The sequence below is a fragment of the Dendrobates tinctorius genome, unplaced genomic scaffold, assembly GCF_039654945.1.
Source record: "Dendrobates tinctorius isolate UK_male_01 unplaced genomic scaffold, ASM3965494v1 ptg000019l, whole genome shotgun sequence".
NCBI lineage: Eukaryota > Metazoa > Chordata > Amphibia > Anura > Dendrobatidae > Dendrobates > Dendrobates tinctorius.
Genome location: NW_027361687.1, coordinates 23,131,847 through 23,155,553, shown reverse-complemented (window position 1 = coordinate 23,155,553; position 23,707 = coordinate 23,131,847). Strand labels below are relative to the sequence as shown.

Sequence of the window (23,707 nt, the reverse complement as noted above, 5' to 3'; positions counted from 1 at the left end):
GATGTAACCGGCTTAGGAACTTAAGCTCTTCCATTGCTGCACGGTTCAGGCCAGTAGTGCCAGGATGTCTCTATTTAGAACTACGTCATCAATTGGAAGTGCTTCGTCCTCCCCGATAAACAGGCTGCTGGGAGGTAGTGGGACTGTGCGCTCCTCTTTAGAAATAGGGAAGAGCCCTTAAAATGTTCTGCTTGGATGAGTGGTAAATGTAGATCAGGTAAATGGTGATGAGTTTTAATGGGCCACACGGAGACTGATACTCAGTAATTGTGATCCAGCCAATCCATGTAAACTTGTATGGACTTGTTTTACTTGTCTTGTTGCGTTGTACCCTGCCCTAGATTGTCTCACGTTAATGTGGTAGGTGAGGACCTCATACACAGGCTCCCGGCATGGCCTCCTATACGATCTGTCTAATGTTGTTTTACATTTCTTTTCTTTTCAGTCAGTGCTGCTAATTACTGGCCACCGCCATGTATTGAGGATAATGAAGGGGATTAGGAAGGCCTACAACTCCACCAATACCATTTACAAGTCAACACATGTTGTGTGTTTTTTTTTTTTTTTTTTTTTTTTCAAAAGCGTATCTCTTATAAATGTACTATAGTCAGTTTACCGAGAACATGGAGGAATAGAAAAATTAGGACTTGTGTATCCATGTTCCTCAACCATCCGCTGATCCAATTCCCAGCCCAGTAGTTGATCCATAGTCGCTGGACATCAAATACCACCACTCTATATAAAGGTCTCTCTCCCCTCCCCTGAAAGGGGGAAGATGAGACTCGGGTCTCCCATTCTAATGATTGGTGGAGCCCAAGTAAACCTTTAGCACCTGTTCTATCCAGTGCGCAGGTGATAAATGGAATTTATGGAAAGAAAGTGTTACCATGCGGTAGGAATGACATATTGGGCTCTGCGCGCACTATGAACTTTTAGAGAATTTTTGAAACTGTATTTTTGTTGCATCAAAATGGTAGCCACTTTACAGTTCCAGGAAGGAATATGGAATTTTATAGAAACCTCCTGCCATTCATGCTCCTTTTTTACTCAGTAATCTGACCTGTGGTGCATGTTTCAAATCTGCAGCATGTCCATTTCTCTTGCGGGTACGCTGCATTTTCTGTGCTTTTCCATGGATTTGCGTTAGATGCAGAAAATCCACAGGTGGAAGCGCATGTAATTCGCACGTGACTATATCCATAAAGTTTTGTCAAAACCAAATACCAGGAAGCGTCAAAAATAAAGCGGCTTTGCTTAAAACCTTACCAAAAAGAGACAATCGAGGACTAAAAAAATGAAAAGAAAAACCCCACAAGATAAACGCATAAAAAAAGCAAGTAACCTAATCTTGCATAATAGGTGACAAAATTATGCAACTTCAAAAACTCACTGTAAGAACGCAATGTAAAAACTTCCAAACGAAGTCCCCCCTCCTTTCTATAAAAAACATTTGCCCACCAAAATGGTGTCACTAGTAAATACAGCACCCCACTCCCTCCAAAAAAAAAAACTCCCAAAACTGCAGCACTATCGGACCACAGAAGTGGTGGGGAACAGACGCTGGATTTGGGAAGTGGTGTGTTTTTTTTTTTTTTTTTTTTCCTAGGAACAAAGCTCACTTTTAATAAATCTTTCAATAGTTATTTCCACAATTTGAATTTGAGAGAAAAAAATGCTCCTGTGCTGAGATAATGTTATAAATGTGCCCCTGCTGTGTATTGTGTAATGGTTGTGTCTGACTGTACAGGGAATATGGTCTCATCATATCACATCCCCTGGGCAGGGGAGGAAGCGAAAGAGTATACAGATATTACAGCATGAGATCACAGCTCCTGGGCAGAGAGGATGCAAAAGAGTATACAGACATTACAGCATGAGAGCACAGCTCCTGGGCAGGGGAGGAAGCGAAAGAGAATATACAGATATTACAGCATGAGATCACAGCTCCTGGGCAGAGAGGATGCAAAAGAGAGTATAAAGATATTACAGCATGAGATCACAGCTCCTGGGCAGAGAGGATGCAAAAGAGTATACAGACATTACAGCATGAGATCACAGCTCCTGGGCAGAGAGGATGCAAAAGAGTATACAGACATTACAGCATGAGATCACAGCTCCTGGGCAGGGGAGGAAGCGAAAGAGAGTATACAGATATTACAGCATGAGATCACAGCTCCTGGGCAGTGAGGATGCAAAAGAGAGTATACAGTCATTATAGCATGAGATTACAGGTTCTGGGCAGGAAGCAAAAGAGAGTATACAGACATTACAGCAGGATATTACAGCTCCTGGGCAGGGGAGGAAACCAAAGATTATACAGGCATTACAGCATGAGATCACAGCTCCTGGGCAGAGAGGACGCAAAAGAGTATACAGGCATTAGAGCACGGTATCACAGCTGATGCTTTTTGTTAAGTAAAACAAATCTCTGCCTGTTTTTAAACCGCTTTTACCTCACAGAATCAGCATTGATCCACTGCTGCCCTGTCTGTATACTCTTTTGCTTCCTCCCCTGCCCAGGAGCTGTGATCTCATGCTGTAATGTCTGTATACTCTTGTGTCTGCATCTGCCTGGGAGATGTGGTATATTCAGTCCATGTTCCTGTACAGTCAGACACTGCCAGTACACAGCAGGGGCCATTTATAAGATTGTCTCAGCACAGGAACATTTTATTTAAACCTATCCAATAGTGTAAATTATTTATTCCAAGATCTATTAATGAAATTGTACTCAATTTGTTGGACAAACCCTTTTTTTATTAATAACATGAGTTTTCAGGCTAGAGACAGAATTGAATTGAATTGAATTTCATGTTGAGGTTGTACATTAGGCCTTCTAATGTATCTGTCACACATCTTTTCTCTAGGAGACGATGATCCTCCGATAGCCCGAGTCAGCGGAGATGTGAAGGTTCAGCCCAACCAAGAGGTGACCCTGAGCGGGAAGGAAAGCTGGGATAAAGAGGGCATTGTGACTTATGAATGGAGCCTGCTCTCTGGGGACCCTGAAGTTGTCCATCAGGTAAAAATCCCTAAGGCAAAACGAAAAGTAAAAGAATAAATGCAAACAATGTAGACCAGTAATTACCACCAGATAGCTGCATGCAAGCAGTGGTTTGGAGGTGGTGAAGCCGATCAGTGTGAGGTATCTGGTCTGTGTTGTCCACTGTACTCTATAGCAGAAGTGCTAAGACGAAGACCGGAAAAAAACAAAGTAAGAAATGTAAACCGCCCTTTTGTGGTTGTCTGCTGTCTGTAGAGACTGTCTATCTGACACAGATTTCGTGCCACAAGCGGAACCTATGTTACACCAGAGCTTGTTGCACTCTCCTTCTGGAAATATTATGAAGAACAAGTCTGGCTCAATTATTGATGATTCTGTTATATTAGGGGACATACAAGTACAGGAGTTACAGCAGGTGGGTGTTTTTCACCCGAAAACCTCTTTAAATCTGGACACTAAACCTAAATATATGCTATTAATTCCTGTTCGCTACAGATAATTTTTCAGCAGTCTCATTGTCGTCACAGGCAGTATGGCAATCACGAAAATAGGGGGGGAAGCCAGCACTGCTTGAGGTTAGAACGCATAAATTGGAGTGCATATGCACATAATATCCAACTGTATTCAAAAATGAGATATTTAGCAAAAAAATTGATCAATTCAATTGAGCCACCCCGCCGCGCCAAGGCAATCTCATGTGGGGGGTCCTACTCTACATTTTTAATAAATGCTGTGCCATTATGGCCTCCTAGATACATTTAGAGCATGACCACATCAAGTGCAATCTGTACCTGGACATTACTGGATCGCTCCCCTGAAGCCAGATGAAGAAAGTGCAGATGAAGGCCAACCAGGTCTGAACATCTGCACCTGCTCCATCTGGCTGCACGGGAGTGATGCAGATATGCTTCAGGTATGGATTGCATTTGATATGGTCTTGCTTTTAAAACATTTAGGAGGCCGCAATGGCACAGTGAATAAATAAAAATGTAGAGTAGGACCCCCCATATGAGATTGCCTTGGCGTGGCGGGGTGGCTCAATATTTTGATCAATATTTTGCTAAATGTCTCATTTTGAATGCAGTAAGATATGTGCATATGCACCTCATGTTATGTGTTCTGACCACTGGCAGTGCTGGCTCTTCTCTTTTAGTATGGCAATCACGCCTATATGTTGATCCACCATTCACAATAGGTGGACACAGTGACTCCTGTACAAGTTATTGTGTCTGTCTTGACTATCCCATAGATGCCAATGAACATGTGGCTGCTTTAACAGCACTAAGCTGAGACCCACTAACTTCAATTCTGGGTACATGGAAGATTTGTAATTTCTCTGTGGCTTAAAGTTGGTGTGTGTTTTTCACTCTCATGCCTTTCGTAAGTGCCCCTCACTATATAGAAATTAAATAAATGTATCCACAAAAAGTGAACTGACTTTTATATGTTTTAGCTAAATGCATGTATTTAGGTCTAAAATTAATTTTTGCATTTGGGTTAGATTAAAAATGTTGCACTCTTTGAATTTTCCAGGCTATTTGTTTCTTGGCACATTCATTAGTGTCCTATGGTTATCAATCAGCTGAGAGGCACTCAGAACCACAGGCCACTAATGAAACTCTCCCCTCATACTGTCAGAATGAGTTCTGATGAAGTCTTAATTAACTTGTTCTCCAGCCAGCAAAAGATAATGCACAGTATTTATAGGCAGATGCAAAGGATAAGGCTTAACGGGTTGTCCTCTTTTCCACAAGTGACGGAAACAGCTTCAGCCCTGGTTCTCGGTATTGGTAGCAGGGAGTCCTAGGGAATCTTCCTCACATCTAGAGTATATCCGGATTGCAATACCTTCCGCCCCATGTAGGCTGAGTCCATCTTTCCCTGTAGCTTCACAAGCTGAGTGTGCCTCTGGCCCCCTACGTTCATCTCGAGGTTGTCCCAGGCCATACGGAAGGGTCTCTGTGGCAATCCACTGCCCTGAGTATTAGGCCCAACTGTCCCTAGCAGCCTCAGTACTGCTACGTTATTCACTGCTGCCCTCACACAGTCACAGACTGACTGTCACTTCCTGCACTTGCCACTAACACTCAGTTCCCCCTCCCAAACTAGGTCGGCCACTACAGTTAACCCTGTCCCAGCTAACTGCAACCCCCAGAGGGTGTAATACCTTTATTACATACATGGGGATCAAATGTATTTAACCCTTAAGTGTCAGGAAGCAATCCTTCAGCTCCCACCACTGTTACATCTTGTCCGTTAATATTTTTGTTAGATCTTCTCCAATACATGTCTTCTCCTTTACATGACACAGTAGCTAAACCCTGGAAGGATCACTGTTCTTTGTATATAATGGCATTCCTTGATATTACTGTCTTGTAGCCAATGGAGGATGAACCGGAGTACCTTCAAGTATCTAATCTTCAGAATGGAGAATACGTCTTTCAGCTGGTGGTCACTGACACTGCAAGTCATCAGAGTTCGGCCACTGTTACCATCACAGTGCTGACTAAGGAACTGACTGAGGGTACGTGTGTAAGACAACTACTACTAACTGTTTAATCTTGGTATTTGTTTGCTGCCAGATCTGTTAGAGTTTTCAGGCAGAATGTGGATATGGCAATATTTCATTAAAAAAAAAAATTGTGTCTGTTGAGGGCAGAGCAAAGTACTGCAGTGTGCAGGCGCCAGGAAAGGTCAGAGAGGCCCACTGCCTGCAAACAGTACTTTGCTCTGCCCTCAACAGGACAGATTAAGCCTGCGCAGAAGCGCGATGCTGGGGAGCCATGAAGAAGCAGGAGGGCGGCATCGCAAGAAGATGGGAGGCGCCGGACCCAGACCTGCAACTCCCATCGGACTGGACTGCCCCACCCCGGGTGAGTATAATAAAACTTATTTTTCTTATCTTGCAGGTCGGACTGGGGGCTTATCTACAGCGTTATAGAATACTGTATATCAGCCCTGAAAGGCACTGGCCGCAGCTTATACCGTCCAAACCAGGTGACAGGTTCCCTTTAAAAACTCTTGCCAAACAGACTTAAAAATCTAATCAAAACACCAACAAATGTTTTTTAAATGGCAGAAAAAAAAAATAGGTGGTTTGTGAAAGAGCATTAATGATGAAAGCAGATGCACCTTTTAAAGGAATCTTTCACCAGGCTTTTTATGTAGGTTGAGAGCAGCATGATATATGTGCAGAGAGCATGATTCTAGGGATGTCACTTACTGGGCTGCTTGGTGTAGTTTGGATACAATCCTTGTTTCTTTGCTGTAGATGTAGTAGAACCCGGTGTAACAGGCCAGATTAAAACCCCGCCCAGAATGTACCCGGGGTTAGTGGCCAATCTGGCCTGTTACACTGGAATGGTGAGCTGTGTGTAAACCCGCCCACACCACTGATTGGCAGCTTCCTGTGTACAATGTTCCCAATCTGCCAATCCATAGTGGGGGCGGGGTTACAGGGATTAGCTGGACTGCCCTGCACCTGACACTTAAGGGGGTTTTACACTAAGCGATATCGCTAGCAATATCGCTAAAACGTCACTGGTTTTGTGACGTTATAGCGATATTGCTAGCGATATCGCTATGTGTGATACTTACCAGCGACCGGCTCCCCCGCTGTCCATCGCTGATCGCGCGAGATTGGGCGGCTCCATTTCTCGTCGTCGGCTTCCTGCTGAGACTTCCTGCTGTGACGTCCAGCGACGCGTGGAGGCGGGCGGGAGGACGTCAGGATCGCTGTGTGTGAATGGTTAGTATCGTGCGCTGCGTCGCTGCTGCATCGCTGTGAGATCTTTCTGTATGAAAGCTCACTAGCGATCATTTAGCGATGCACCAGCGATCCTGACCGGGTCGGATCGCTGGTCGGATCGCTGGTGCATCGCTAAATGTAAAAGGGCCTTTAGTCTTGCAGTGATTTCCTTCTGAAAAAACTGATTATGGAAGCAGGCACTCTGTCCCTAGATCATGCTGCTCTCAGTTTACATAGCAAAAACCTAGTGACAGATCACTTTAATCAGCTGCTGTCAGATGATTGTAGTAGACACTAAACTAGTTGTAGCCCACTATAACATGGCATCTGTGCGACACAAATATTCCATTGTATTGTTAAAATGACTGTTTTGTGTAGAACTGGCGTACAAAGACGTCATAGATCCTTGCTGTCACACTAATGGAATAATTCCTTATTTGCTTATTTTATTTTAATCCCTTTACTTTTTTTTGTGATATTTGACTTTTCATTTTCCAAATTAGTCAATATGGCAAACGTGGTACATGAATTTTGAGCAAAATAAAAAATACTTTTTATTTTTGCATCTAACTTTTTTGCAACTTTTCATTGTAAAAGGCACATGTACTACTACAACTTTTCAAATTTTGTACAATTTATTCACACACATATTAAACTTAATTCATCATTGCGTTTTTGTTTTGTTTTTTTGTAGCTCACAAATGTGGCCAGGTTTTAGGCTTTTCAGTCGATTTTTATAATTTGCAACTTTGTAGGCTATGTACCCAGTATTTATGCAGAAAAAACAGACTCCTTCCCAGGACAAACGTGCGTCTTTTGCTCTTTTGTTTGTGCGATTTTTGCTTACTTTTTATGCGTTTTTTACAGGAGCATCCTCCTGCTAATAGTATATAGTTAGAAATGCGGATTTTTCCGCGAAATTAATGAGGATGCTGCGTTTTTTATCGCGATGCGTTTTTTTCGCAGAAAAAAAACGCATCAATATGCACAAAAAGTGCGGCATTCATTAAAATGAATGAGATGCTTCTTGTAAGTGTTTTTGCCAGCGGTAAAAACGCTTAAATGTGAAAAAAAAAAAAAATGCTTATGTGGGTACACAGCCTCAAAGTTCCAAAATCTTTGCACAAATGTACTCCCGTCCCTATCTGAGGTGATTTATGTATGTCAGATTTTTACTTTGTATTTAAAGTCCTGAACTGGTTTGAAGAAACTGACTCAACAAAACTTAACTGATTAGAGTAAGACACAAAAGAAATACAACTTTGAAAAAACGCAAATGATGACGCAAAATCTCTCTGGGGGGGGACTCTAGTTAACATTTGTGCATAGATGTATTTTTTTTTAAAAGCTGCAATTGGTGAATCAACCAAAAACGTCTGGAAGCCCAAACACTGCCCCACAACAACGAACATAGAAAAAAAACCCAAAATGGGTGACTGCATATAAAATGGACTTTAAAAAGGCTTGAATTATAAGAATAATACACAAATTGGGAAACAATTGAAAACTAGTCATAAAAAGGCCCAAATACAACTAAGAATTGGGCTCATGATATCCACTCTGTTGGCACACTCCCAAGGACATGTGCAAAGGTAGAAAATCGAGCCAGAGGTGAGTGGTGGAGTTCTCGACAATAAAGCCCCATGCAGAGTGGTGGCGCTTTATCGTCCAGGCTTATCTACAGACCAGTCTTCTACCATATAGATGACCTGACATTTCGACCTACATGGAGGTATTTCTCTAAGACCATATCCAGTGGCGTAACTACAAAGTTGAGCCCCGTTGCAAACTTGCAAATGGGGGCCCCCCCAATGCCAAAATACATGCACATCTCCGCTCCGTACACCTCATACACACGCAGCTTTGCTCCGTACACCTCGTGCGTGGCTCGGCTCCGTCCAACCTGTAAACCCCTCCTGACCCCACACATAAACTTGCCCTCATCCAGCAGTGCACCATGACAACCAGCACGGCAGAGTCCTGCATACACGAGGCTCCTGATCATGTGACTCCTGACTTGTCCCCTCCTGTGACCTCATCACAGGTCCTGTGTGCACAGAGCAGCCATCCTGTCAGGCCAATTGCAGCCTGGCAGCCAATCAAAGAACGGAGCTGCACAGCCAATGAGCGGCTACAGCTCCACGATCGGGCCCCTAAGGACTCTGGGCCCCGTCGCAGCTGCAACTGCGGTAGTCCCGCCCAGTAGTCCCGCCCCTGACCGTATCTATTTTTCTAGTGCCAGATCTTTATCCTTTTTCAACATCAAGTCGGGAGTTGGTATATGTAACTGGCTCACAGCCTGATCCTGCGTCATACCCAGCAGATTATGGCTGTGTCACAGCCATAACCTGCCTCTAATAGCTGCATGTGTTGAGGGCCCCCTGTGCTGTGTTTGTGGGGTTCAGCCTGTGGTAGACCTTCAAAGCTGAATTTTTTTTTTTTTTACTATTTGCAGCAATGCTGTGATAATGCTGTATATTCTGGTAAAAGGGTAGGAAAGAAAGAAAGCGCACCGATGTAAATATATAATTAGATCGTAGGTGAATATAGGTGTCACTCACCTTTTATAAATCTTGATATCTTGCATATAGGTTACTTTGGACCATTAGGTGTTCAAAGATGGATTTCTTCTGTGGTCGGTATGCTGCAAATCCCTGGTAGCTAGTAAGTCACTCAGACCAAGTAACCATAGGAATGTTATCCAATAAATTTTAAACCAGGCTATTTGCGCTCCCGTAGGTGTAGGATCCAAGGCTTCTTATTATCCAAGAAAGGTTTTTAATATTTCTCAAGAAAAAGCACATACAACGCGTTTCGACAGTATAAAATGTCTTCCTCAGGTATATTGTGAGGAAGACCTTTTATACTGTCAAAACGCATTGTATGTGCTTTTCTTGAGAAATATATTAAAAACCTTTCTTGGATAATAAGAAGCCTTGGATCCTACACCTACGGGAGCTTAAAATTTATTGGATAATGCTGTATATAGCACAAGTGATCAGACAATCGCAGCTTAAACAAAAAAACAGAAAACTTTAAAAAAAAAAAAAAAAAAATTCAAATTGCCATTAAAGATGTAAATAAATGCACAAGTGGTATCACCGCGTCCAGTAAAGTTTTAAAAAAAAAAATGCCAAAATTGAGTTGTGGGCTTTTTTTTTTTTTTGTTGTTCTCTGCATTGCCACAAAACAAAATGTAGTAATCTTCAACGATCAAGTCGTTGTATCTACCTCAGTGTCATCAATAAAAGTGTCGGTCCACTAAACCAAAAAAGGATATGATGATACTTATTAATTTGTGTGGTACAATGAACTAACTGATTTAACCCCTGGGCCATTTTCCATTTTTTGTTTTTTGCTTCACTTTTTCCCAGAGCCATAACTTTTATTTTTGGTTAATATGGCCATGTGAGGGCTTGGCTTTTGCGGGACAAGTTGTCCTTTTGAATGATACCATTAGTTTTACCATGTTGTGTACTGGAAAACAGGAAAAAAATTTTAAGTGCGGTGAAATTGCCAAAAAAAAGTGAAATCCCACAATTATTTTTTGGTTGTTTTTGTACCATGTTCACTAAATGCTAAAACTGACCTGCCATTATGATTCTCCAGGTTATTACAAGTTCATGGACACCAAACATGTCTAGGTTGTTTATTTAAATGGTGAAAAAAAATCCAAAATTAAAAAAAAAAAATCCATTTTCAGAGACCTGTAATGACTCTATTTTTCGTGATCTGGGCCTGGGTGAAAGCTTATTTTTTTATGTGCTGAGCTGACATTTATATTAATACCATTTTGGTGTAGATACCATCTTTTGATCGCCCGTTATTGCATTTTATTTCAATGTAGCGGCGACCAAAAAAAAGTCATCCTAGAGTTTTGTTTTTTTTTTTTTTTTTTTCTCATTACGCCGTTTAGCAATCGGATTAATATATATTTTTTTTTTTTCATCTTCGGGCGATTCTGAACACAGCGATACCAAATATGTGTATATTTGATTTTTTTTTTTTTTATTGGTTTATTTTGAATGGGGGCGAATGGGGGGGGTGATTAGAAATTTTTGTTGTGTGTGTTTTTTTTTTTTTTTTTTTTTTTTAACTATTTTTTTTAAACTTTTCTTTTTGCATGCTTCAATAGTCTCCATGGGAGAATAGAAGCTACAATACTTTGATCACCTCTGCTACACAAAGGCGATTAATCAGATTTCCTGTGTGTAGCAGAAATGCTCACTTGCTATGAGCACCCACCCCCAGGAGGCACTCCTAGCAATCTGGCAATGACAACCATAGTCATCTGCTGGAGGACTCTGGCTGTCTTGCCGACCCAACGGTGACCAGTGATCATGTGACGGGGTCACCGATGGGTGTGATTAATGACACTCTTCCTGTAAGCACACGTTAAATGCTGCTGTCAAAGATTGATAGTGGCATTTAACTAGTTTAACAGCCTCCTGATGGAGTCTGACGTGGGGTAATAGTACGCACAAGTCAGAAAGGGGTTAAGGGCATAAAAATTTAAATTTGAAAATTACAAAATTAACTAATTGTCAGATTTTCGATTTTATTTTTTACATAAATATGCGCAAATTATATCAACCAAAACTTACCACTAACATGAAGTGCGATATGTCATGAAAAAACAATCTCCGAATCACTGGGATCCGTTGGAGCAAGTTATTACCACACAAAGAGGCACTGGTTAGATTTCAAAACTTTGGCCTGGTCATTAAGGTCAAAATTAGCGCTGTCATGAAGGGGTTGATCTGGAAAGGTAGGCAGTTTGTATATGTGTACATAGATAGATATAGATATAGATATATATATAGAGATATATATATTTTCTCTATCTCTATCTATCCATCTCTATCACCACAACACCACGCACCCCCAGACCACACCACGCACAAAACAAAAAGGAATAACTAAGAGAAATGCTAAACCTGATGTTACAAGAATGGCTCTTTTATGGAGGGAACACTCTCAGCAAACTGTTTTCTGGAATGAACATTGCCAGAACCCCAAACTTTTGTTTTTTTATTAGATCAAAGATATGAACCTCTGCCTTCCCTTGGTAAGCTCATATGGGGGCTGATTGAGGGATGTGGTAGGTCTTTTAGAACTTTGAACAGAGGATGGTGATTTCTTAGAACAGATGCAGCCCCTGTACTTCTCTGCCTCTGAATAATTGAATCCCAGTCTGGGAGGCTGGTTCCAAGGGCAAACCTTTGCTGCCATTACCTAATCACTGAAAGAGGTCCCTACTTCTAAGGAGGTTGACGTGTCAACTCCCTCTCACTTTGTCAGTTATAATAAATTCCAAATGCTCAACGTGAGGGTGATATACCCCCTCTTCGGATAGTTCATCATGGATTTTAATCTTTCTCTGACACCATTGGAAGAAGGGGAGCAAAAATACAAAAATTGGATTCGTCAAGAAGGGGTTAATAAACCAAACCACTTAAGCAGTACCCAATATTTCTGCGCCAAGGTTTCTTGGTTGATATGTTTGAACTACAGACCTTTCCTGAGCACATTACTGTTGACTCTAATCTTTATTCTATTAGTCGTTGGTAAGATTGTACACGTTAAAGTTGAAAAAATGAAATTGTTTTTAAAATCATCTTTTCTTTTTTTATTTGGTTTGTTTTGCAGAATACTGTCATTCTCCAAGGAAAGTTGGCCGATGCAGAGGTGCCTTCCAGCGATGGTGGTATAACCCAGAAAGTAATGAGTGTGAAGGGTTCACATTTGGAGGTTGCAACGCAAACATGAACAATTATGTCCGAAAAGAGGACTGCAGACAAACCTGTGTGAATTCTGCTGATCATGGAGGTAAATTTACATCCTAATTAATACATAAAAGCCGCAAAATCAATATCCTCCAGTTTGAAAGATGCATCGGTCATGCGCTGCTGCTTTTTTAGTCCCACAGACTTTGAACATAGATGGCTGAGCAATGTACCTTGGCTTATAGACTTAAAGGGGTATTCCCATCTCCAAGACCCTAATGTCGTAGGTGTAGTAATAAAAATATTAGCAAATGCCTTCAATTAGAAATGTAGCACAGTCCTTCTGATTCGCTGTGACACTTGCCCAATGTGCAGGTCATTGCAGTAGCTTAGGTATTCATTGTTACAACCATTCATATAGTGATAGTTTGGTCAAAACCATAGATACTTAAGCTTCTGCAATGCCCTTGCCATGGGGGCGAATCAGGAGAAATATACTACATTACTAACTGGAGGTATTTGCTAATATTAAGACGTTAATATTAATAAGATGTTCATATTAATATCCTGACGAACGATATTTCCCCGAAACGCGCGTCGGGGTGCGTTCTGTTCCACATCTTTACCGCCATTAGTTAATTCCAGGTATTTATGCTTGATTAACACTATTCTGTCTGACGCTACTTATTTGGTCTGTTTGGACATATGTATTTGTGACATTTATTTTCATTATGGCTGTGTCCATGTTATTTACCTGGTTATAATATTGTGATTTATTCTGTGCCACCTTGGATTTATATTTATTTTAGCCATTTGGTGGTGCTATATTACTAATTTTACATTGTATCTATTTATTATATACTTTGTGCTGGCGGTCCTTTTGTGGTTTTATTACTTTGTGATATATATACTTCTTTTATGCCATCAATTTTATAACTAAATTGTGTTTATTTTGTGCCAAATTTTTAATAAAGGCATTTTAATTTTAACTTCATTTTTCTTCTATTAATTGTATTTTTCAATTTTAAACTATTTTACTTGTCTCTTCCAATTACTTCCTTCAATACCTGGTGGTTCTCTTCTTTTCTTATATAGTCCGGATGGCCTGCCATTAAGTTTCTTTGGGGATGTGGATTCACAACTTAATATGTAATATTTTAATATTTTATAATAGTTTGACTTTATTATAATTATTTGGTGATCTACGTCCTTTTGTATTTATTATTAATACTACGCCTGCTACGTATTGGGATAGGATATTGGAGATGGAATACCCCTTTTCAACTGAAATTCCAGCACACATGCAAGTAGGTAGACCACACCCCCTACTCCTTGCCTTTACCACAGGGCTGTCACTAGAGTGAATTTGGGAAGTTCATATTAATGAGCTCGATAATAAACTATGCAGGAGGCTCCCTCTAGTGGTGGCTGAAGGGCTCCATAGTAAACACTATGCAGGAGGCTCCCTCTAGTGGTGGCTGAGGATAACCAGTATGTTATCCTTAAAATCTATGTCTATGTTGGAGCGTTGGATGTATTTATCAGATTCACCGCTCTGACTATATTAAAGATAGGAGATTGATTCTCAGAAAACCAAGTAATGGCTGTATTCAGTCCACTTTCCTGGCTGTAAATACAGCTTGTACAGTATAGGCACATGCAGATGAGTGCATGTGGCAAATGACAGCACGGTGGCTCAGTGGTTAGCAGTCCTGTGTACAAATTCCACCACGGACATCGCAAGGAGTTTGTACGTTCTCCCCATGTCTGTGTGGGTTTCCACCGGGTTCTCAGGTTTCCTCCCACACTCCAAAGACATACTGATTGGGGCTCACAATCTAGATTCCCTATGTGGAGAGTGGTGATGTGTGCAAAACTGTAAAGTGCTGCAGAATGTTGGCGTTATATAAACAAAGCGTAATAAATAAATGACCTCTACAGCTCTGTGAATTATCCTGATCATCTAGACATCGTTGTATACTTTTTTTTTTTTTGTCCCTTTCTTCAAAATTTTATAAATTTTATTACAGAAAGAGTGATTAAGACCAGAGTTATATGGAATAAAACTACTGGACTAACTGCCCCTCCAACACAACACCCAAAAAAAGTATTGCCATTAAAATGCATGAAAGCTACTCGTATACTGTACATACTAAATGCCAGTCCACTACTCTGCCAACCCTCCACCAAGTGACATTTCTGGAAAACATTGTCTTTAGTAATATTTAGTCTTTCGAAACGTAAAGTGATGAGATGCTGAGAGAGCCTAAAGCAGCAACAACAGATCTGGAAGAAATAACAGGAACATGAGCCATGGCAAGACAAGCTGCTGCATGGGATGTACCATCGACAGATAATGGAGGTGGCTGAGATGGAGAAATCCTACCAATGGCTGGAGAAAGCTGGACTCTGAGACAGCACAGAGGCAATAATCATAGTGGCACAAGAGCAAGCACTAAGTACAAGATCCATAGAAGCAGGAATCTACCACACAAGACAAGACCAAAGGTGCAGACTATGCAAAGAAACCTCAGAAACTGTCCAACACACAGTGTCAGGATGCAAGTAGGAACAGCGTATACTGAACGTCACAACCAAGTAGGGGGAATTGTATACAGGAACATCAGCACAGCATATGGGCTAAGTCCCCCTAAGTCCAGGTGGGAGACACGAGAGAAAAGTAGTGGAGAATGAAAGGGCTAAAATCCTGTGGAACTTCAAGTTCCAGACAAAAGCAGGTGTTGGCTAACCAACCAGACATTGTGATAGTAGGCGGCAATGATAATGGATGTGGCAGTGCCAAGTGACAGGAATATGAGAAGCTGGAGAAATACCAGGGCCTCAAAGGAGAACTGGATAAGATGTGGAAGGTGAAGGCAACAGTGATTCCAGTGGTGATAGAAGCACTTGGAGCAGAGACCTCTAAGTTGGAAGAATGGCTACAACAGATCCCAGGAGTAACATCTGAGCAGAACCCTCAAACTCCCAGGCCTCTGGTAGATGACCCGAGAATGAGAGAGGACAGCAAAGACCACCCCCCATTGAGGGGTGAGAAGGAAGTGTGTGTATGTAATATGCAAATTGCCTCTTCAGAGAGAGAGGACTTTACTCTACAGGGCCACCTATTGGTAGTAGCGATCCTACAAATCACAATCAACACTTTAATGAGTCTTATAATATGACTTAGGATAACAGCCAAATCAGAATCTCAATTTGCAGACACGGCGTTTTGGGCTATTCGCTCTCGTCAGTGCAAAGTATGAGATTTGATTTGGCTAGGTGAGAGGCTCTGGACTGAGGTCTAAGGGGGTAAGGTTTCTCCTTGTGGAGAGTGACATACGAGCTCTGGCTTGTCAAGGTAAGGAGGCTTATTCACGGTGCAATGCTCCTCTGGGAAATTTAATATGCAAATTGCTGTGTGTGTGTATATATATGTGTGTGTGGCTGTGTGTGTATATGTGTGTGTGTGTGTGTGTGTGTGTATGTATATGTATATATATATATGTATATATATATGTATATATATATATGTATATATATATGTATATATATATATGTATGTATATATATATATATATATATATATATATATATATATATATATATATATATATATATATATATATTTTTTATATAGAATATCTCATACACTGATCAAAAAATTAAAGGGAAAACAGGATATAGCTAAAAGTAAATGAAACTCCTGTGAAGTCACATTGTCCACTTAGGAAGCAACACTGATTGACAATCAATTTCACATGCTGTTGTGCAAATGGAATAGATAACAGATGGAAATTATTGGGAATTATCAAGACACACTCCTTAAAGGAGTGGTTCTGCAGGTGAGAACCACAGACCACATCTCAGTACCAATGCTTTCTGGCTGATGTTTTGGTCGCTTTTGAATGTTGGTTGTGCTTTCACACTCGTGGTAGCATGAGACTGACTCTGCAACTCACACAAGTCACTCAGGTAGTGAAGCTCATCCAGGATGGCACATCAGTGCGAGCTGTGGCAAGAAGGTTTGCGATGTCTGTCAGCATAGTATCCAGAGGCTGGAAACGCTACAAGGAGACAGGCCAGTACACCAGGAGACGTGGAGGGGGCCATAGGAGTGCAACAACCCAGCAGCAGGACCGCTACCTCCACCCTTGTGCAAGGAGGAACAGGAGGAGCACTGCCAGAGCCCTGCAAAATGACCTCCAGCAGGCCACAAATGTACATGTGTCTGCACAAACAGTTAGAAACCAACTCCATGAGGATGGTCTGAGGGCCCGACGTTCACAGATGGGGGTTGTGCCCTACACCGTGCAGGACGCTTGGCATTTGGCACAGAACAAAAGGATTGGCAAATTCGCGACTGGTGCCCTGTGCTCTTCACAGATGAAAGCAGGTTCACACTGAGCATGTGACAGACATGACAGAGTCTGTAGAAGCTGTGGAGAGTGATCTGCCTGCAACATCCTTCAACATGACCGGTTTGGCAGTGGGTCATTAATGGTGTGAGGTGGCATTTCTTTGGAGGGCCGCACAGCCCTCCTTGTGCTCGCCACAGGTAGCCTGACTGCTATTACTGTAGTTACTGAGATGAGATCCTCAGACTTGTAAGGCCATATGCTGGAGCAGTTGTCCCTGGGTTCCTTCTAATGCAAGACAATATCAGACCTCATGTGGCTGGAGTGTCAGCAGTTCCTGCAAGATGAAGGCATTGAAGCTATGGACTGGCCCACCCGTTCCCCAGACCTGAATCCGATTTGAGCACATCTGGGACATCATGTCTCGCTCCATCCACCAACGTCACGTTGCACCACACTGTCCAGGAGTTGGCGGATGCTTTAGTCCAGGTCTGGGAGGAGATCCCTCAGGAGACCATCTGCCGCCTCATCAGGAGCATGCCCAGGCGTTGTACAGTAGGGTGGTCATACAGGCACGTATAGGCCACACACAATACTGAGCCTCATTTTGACTTGTTTTAAGGACATTACATTCCACTTTAATTTTGTGTGACTCCAAATCCAGGCCTCCATTGGTTAATAAATTTGATTTTCAGTGATTATTTTTGTGTGATTTTGTTGTCGGCACATTCAACTTTGTACAGAACAAAGTATTCAATAATTTTGGCCTTCTCCCTTTATTACACCTCCATGAGCAATACAGTCCAGACGTTGCTACTTGATCTCATGTTTCCAAACGCTTCTTTACAAGACCCTCAAATGGATATAAAGGGCTACTTGCTTTACCAGAGTCAGGCTGTCCGTTGTATTCTGGTGAAAGATTGAAATGTCGTAGGAGGTCTGAAATTTTGGTCAGGGCTGTATTAAACCATGGCCGGCCAGACCATTTGGCATCTCAGCATTGAACTTACATATAAGTGTATTTTGGGATGGTCTCTGTGGATCTTCGGCTTCCGTCTTATTCTCCTTCATTTCTGCATTTCAGGTGATTTCAATAAAGGAAGAAGACTGCAGCCCGGTAAATACATTTTGGCTTTGACTTTTTTTTTTTTTTTCTGCAAATAATTTAATTGTCATATCCAATAGAAAATGGGTTAACTGGTTATGACCCCCCCCCCCTCCCCGGCTGAGTAGAGAATTGGCCAGTATGGCCTGGTAGTATGCCCCAGCAAAGTTCTGCCGTATGACCAGTCACAATGGGCCATGCACCGGATGTTGGTCACTGATGGTATTCACTGTGCAGTTTTATGGTGTGGCATTATAGCAGTGCCACTGATGAGCATTTATGAGCTAACAGTGTGGAGGTATTTGGCTAATTTATGGCACTGGTTTTCAGGCACCATGCCGTGTGATAAATGCTGTAGGACAAGGCTGGAGCCCACCATATTGAGTGGCGTCATGGAGCCACATACGATGTAATGCTGGCCCTCACTGGGGAAGATAGCTGGATTTACTCTTATTACTTCACTCCCATGCCACATGCAGTAATGTGAAAAATGTCTGCCCAGTTTTTTTTCCATTTTCTGTACAGTTTACACTAATTCCACTGTTTTATTGGTAAATTTGTACTTGTTTTCAATATATTGTTGCTGAATGCTCCTCTTATCCTCCAGTTTGTGATGGCAGATGCCTCCGTACACAGTTTCGCTGTGCTGATGGCTGCTGCATTGATGCGGCTTTGGAATGTGACGACACCCCGGACTGCAGTGACAATTCTGATGAGGCCTCCTGTGACAATTGTGAGTATTCTCCCCCTTTTTTTTTTTTTTTTGGGGGGGGGTGTTTTCCACTATCACGTTTTGTTGCCAAACTCTTGTACACTTCTGATACCACGCATATAGTGATTGCCCTCCCTGGGTCCCCAGTGCTGGATCTCTGCCTCTTCTCTTTTTTCATTCTTACCTGGCTGCAGTGGTGACATCACAACTAGAGCTACAACAGCAGGCAGCTGGCTCTAGACCTAGGTGCCATCTGTGTTTATATTAGAGGTGTTTTGGGGATATAACACACACATTTCCCCAGGTCAATAGATTGTGATTGAGCTTAATGATATTTGGGACCCGTATGGGCATTATGGCACCTTTTTTTGTACATTTTCCTTGCTTAGCGATACTGTTAGTAGTGCGATGTCGTTCACGTATGATTTACAGTTTACACCTACAAGGATAAACGAATAACCCCAAATACAAAACCAAATGAATGGAATAATTAAAATATTTTATTAAATACTGTTTAAAAAACAAAGGATAAAACCAGCAAAATGGACAGATATAATACCATAAACATACGGCGTTACATGGTAGACAAAGGGCAAATGTAATATATAATATAATATGCAATCTTAATGAAACAAAACATAAAGTGCAGTAAACAAATACACCTAAATACAATGCATAGTATGTAAATGAGATATATATATACCAGTATAAAGTGCCAAATGCCTCTCCAACTCCAACGTACGTTTCGCCTGATGTGGCTTTCTCAAGGAGTCATTAACGCCTTATGTTTATGGTATTATATCTGTCCATTTTGCTGGTTTTATCCTTTGTTTTTTAAACAGTATTTAATAAAATATTTTAATTATTCCATTCATTTGGTTTTGTATTTGGGGTTATTCGTTTATCCTTGTAGGTGTAACCAGTTATATTATGAATATCCCCTTATGATATTTATCGGGTGAGGGATCTCACTAATTTGTTGATATGATTTACAGTTTGTATAATCACAATTTTTTTTTTTTTTTTTTTTTTTTTTCTTCTTGCTTCTTTGTAGATGATAGAGAATTTAAGAAGTTGCAAAATCTCGATGTCCCAAACAATAAAGGTATATCCTCTATACAGACTTTATAACCGAAGCTCTGGCATACATATTGGATGTCTGTCAGCCAAATGATTCAGCCGGCAGCTATCTTTGCCATTGACCCCATCCTCGTCCAAGCACCCCTGTGTTCTCTGGCAGTAGTTGTACTCTGGGACAATAAAAAGGTCAATAGTACTAAATCTGTCTCAATCCTTACAGGGGTTTTCCCACAAACAGTTAACTTTAATCAACATTTTAACAAATAGATCATTGAATAATAATTTCCACAATTGGATGTACTTTAAAAAAAAAAACAAAAAAAAAAAATCAGAAAAACACAAATGTTCTTGTGCTGAGATAATGTTATAAATTTGCCTGTCATGGCACAGTTGTTAGAGATCCTGGGACTAGGAGCTCCTTTCCTATCCCTAAAGCTGGGGGCACCCTAGCTATCCCTGCTCCCCAGATTTCTTCGGATAGTGAAGACATCTGGGCCACATTCCTTACTGAGCTCCTAAATCAGCCCTGATCTGTCCCCTCCCCAACCCAGGGAAGTGGGGAGTAGCCGTGTATACTAATACACAAACTAGACTAACAGGGTAAGATGTACATGGATAAATGAAAATACCAACCTGGGAACTCTCAACTGCACAGATTATCCTCTGCACTGTTAGCAGAGACCTGCACTGTTTTAATGTGAAGGTGAAGTGCTTCTAATCAGTGAAAGAGTAGGAGGAATCAGACATTGCGGTCTTCTGGCCTCTGTCGCAATGAACCCCTGACAGTGCTCCTGCTGTATGCTGTGTAATGCCTGTGTCTGTGCAAGAACATGGTCTGGTCATAGCACAGCTCCTGGGCCGAGATGGGGGAAGTAAAACAGTATACAGATTTGACATCTGATTCTTTCAGGTAAAACCTTGATTAAAAACAGTCAGTGAAATATTTTGCTTCACAAAAAGAATCAGCTGCAATTCTGTTCTGTCCTGTCTGTATCCTCTTTTGGTTCTCCCCTGCCCAGGAGCCGTGGTATGATTTAGACCATGTTGCTGTACGGTCAGACACGGCCATTACACAGTACACAGCAGGAGCACAGTTAAATTTTTTCTGTGCTGAGATAATCTTATAACACCTCCAATTGTGGAAGTTAATATTACAAGATCTATTGGTCAAAATAAACTTAGTGGGAAAGCCCCTTTAAGTCCTTTTCTGCTGTTGAAGCTTCTTCACAGCAGCGATACCTGTGGGGATTGTCTTCACTGATATTTTCATATTTGGTTCACGGATCTCATATTATGACCTTCTCTATGACTTGGCTTATGGGTTGTCTTCTATATAGTTATTTATCTTTGGCATTTTTTTTACCTCTTTCTATGTTATATAATGTTATGTTATACTGGGTCGCCCTCCCAGAGCTGTGGGGTACTCTGTACCGGGCTGGTGTCAGTGGGATGTGTCACAGCAGCGGTGACCTGGTCTGTGGCCCTGGGCGCCCAAGTAATGGGGAAATGTACTTAATGGAATGGAATAGTTTGTGACGCCACCTGTGGTGCTCGGCAAGGGAGATGTTAAGCCGACGCTGCAGACAGATCTGCTGGGACTGATGGTAGGGTGCAGCAAGGATGTAAAAGCTCCCCACAGGTGAAGCTATAGCCCCAGGGCAGTGTAGGTGTGGTTGGCACGGGGATGTAGCAGTGCCGTAAGGGTAGGAAGCAGAGAAGACACAGCGGGGTGCAATTTCTGTACCTTTACTTGGTAACTGCAGTCCAGGGTCCTGATTACACATGGTAACGGAGCAAGCTAGCCTGGAAGCAACTCAGGGATTCTCTCTCAGCAGACTTGCTGTGCAGTCTCCTTCCTAGCGCTTGTTTGAATGAAGTACTCCAGTACCAAGTTACTCTGAAGTTCCTCCTGACAATGTTCCCAAGAACCTTACTTGCACGGCAGACAGCTGTAGCCTTTCTCGGGGACTCCTCTCCTGAGTCCTGGCTCTCTATCCGAGCTGCTGTTGTGCCTCAAGTCTTAGATGGGAGTAGGGCATTTACAGCCTCCTACTCCTCTGGTATCTGCTGTAGGACCGTTAGTATCCGTACAGCCGTGGAGACCAGGCTCCAGTTCTTGTGCTCTCAAGCTGAGGGAGCTCTCCTTCCTAGCTCAACCTCCAGCTTCTCTCTCCACGTCTGCACACTTCACCATCCGCAGACTAACTGACCACTCCTTCCTCTTGGCCCTCAGAGAGCACCCCTCCCCTTAATCCCGGTTCAGAGATCCCCCTGCTGGCCTGAAGTGGAACTGTGTTGCATGTATGGATTGACTGCGAGAGAGACCCATCATTGCCTCCAAGCCTGGCATTACCCTCCCCTGGATGAAGGCAAAGCCACTGTGGTGGCCATACGCCTGGGGGCGTCACAATACATTTTCCAGCTTGTTACACTACATGACCTTCATATATTGTTATATAACGTGCACAATTAATTTTAGTGGTTATCTTTGATTTTCCGATATTACTGATTTATCATCCTATTTTGGTGTTTTCTCTTCTTGCATATGCTTTGAATATTTATTTTGCCTCACTGGTGTTCTGAGTTATCGTCTTGATAGTTTTAATTGATTTCATTAGATTTTCTCTATTTGGTCATCTAATATATTATCAATTACATATTCTCTTTTTTTATATTTCTTCCCAAGGTGTATAAGATTATGGGAATTATTGCATCACTCATATGTCAGTGTTATAGGCATTTTTGAGGGCTTTAATTTCTTTTAAAAATGTGTACATATTCGTCCTAACAAAAACTATCTATATATAGGTGTTCTTATTCTGTAATGCTTTCTTACTCTTCTTCTTTTTTTTTTAACTTTTTTGTTTTTTAACTCCTGCCCCCACCCGCCCTCTCTCCCCCGCCCGACAATCAATTGTCCAAGGTTCCCTTAAACATAAGATTGTCAGTTAATCCTGCTGCTATCAGGATGTACAGGGAGCTTAAAGGGAATCTGTCAGCAGCTTTTTGCTTTGGAATCTGATCCAATACCTGTTTTCTCTGCTGTAGATGTAGAAATGGTCAAAATGATGAGCTGTGTGTAATCCTGCCCACTGCACTGATTGGCAGCTAGCTGACCAGGTACACAAGAAGCTACCAATCAGAGGTGGGGGTGGGATTATACAGATTGGATGGACTGCTGTGCTCACAACCCCTAGTCCTCTAGTGATGATCTCCTGCAGATAAAACACTTATTGTATTGAAACTACAGCAAACTGCTGAGCAAGTGACACCTCGCTGGTATCGGATTCTCTGCCCCCTAAAATATGCTGCTGTCGGATTACATTTCCTCATAGATTCTCTCTTTAGGTGAATTTTCCTTACTGAACATGCATATTTTAATTACTTTTCTATTGATTTGCAGTTCGATGTGTGGAATTGCCCGATACTGGTCCGTGCCGAGCCAGCTTCTCTCGTTTTTACTATGATCCTGTAGACATGAAGTGCATGGGCTTCACTTATGGTGGATGTGCAGGAAACAGGAACAACTTTGTTCAACAAAATGACTGTGAAGAGTTTTGTAAAGGAGTTACTAGTAAGTGTGCCTCATTTAGAACTTTATATATACCATACAGGCTTTGGTCGAGCTACCGTTGTTTTTAAGAAATGATAGGTTGGACCCAGAAACTTACAACCTGGCTCTCCTGACCACTGAGGACAAAATTTTGAGTGCGGGATAAAACCTTGTCTATGGTATCAAAGCCTGAGCGTTTGTGTGTATAGTGAAAGGCTTTACTCTTCCTTTTTTTTTTTTTTTTTTTTATTTGAGAGGAATCCTAGAATGTTCGAGTTGGAATGGGATCGTCCAGGGTCATCATGTCCATCCCCCTGCTCAATGTAGGATTCACTAAACCATCTCAGATGGATGTCTGTCCAGCCTGTTTCCATTGAAGGAGAACGCGCCACCTCTCGTGGCAGCCTGTTCCACTCATTAATCG

The 23,707-nt window shown here is 41.8% G+C and overlaps 1 protein-coding gene across 1 annotated transcript in view; it reads left to right on the top strand.

Annotated features, from left to right (window-relative positions):
- Positions 1–23,707, top strand: part of SPINT1 (serine peptidase inhibitor, Kunitz type 1) — a 44,703-nt gene that overhangs the window by 5,911 nt on the left and 15,085 nt on the right. The window contains exons 2-8 of the mRNA XM_073566688.1: positions 2,868–3,022; positions 5,384–5,528; positions 12,402–12,581; positions 17,918–17,950; positions 18,546–18,671; positions 19,705–19,755; positions 23,134–23,304. Coding sequence (XP_073422789.1) covers positions 2,868–3,022; positions 5,384–5,528; positions 12,402–12,581; positions 17,918–17,950; positions 18,546–18,671; positions 19,705–19,755; positions 23,134–23,304 — 861 coding nt within the window. The remainder of the gene's footprint in view (positions 1–2,867; positions 3,023–5,383; positions 5,529–12,401; positions 12,582–17,917; positions 17,951–18,545; positions 18,672–19,704; positions 19,756–23,133; positions 23,305–23,707) is intronic.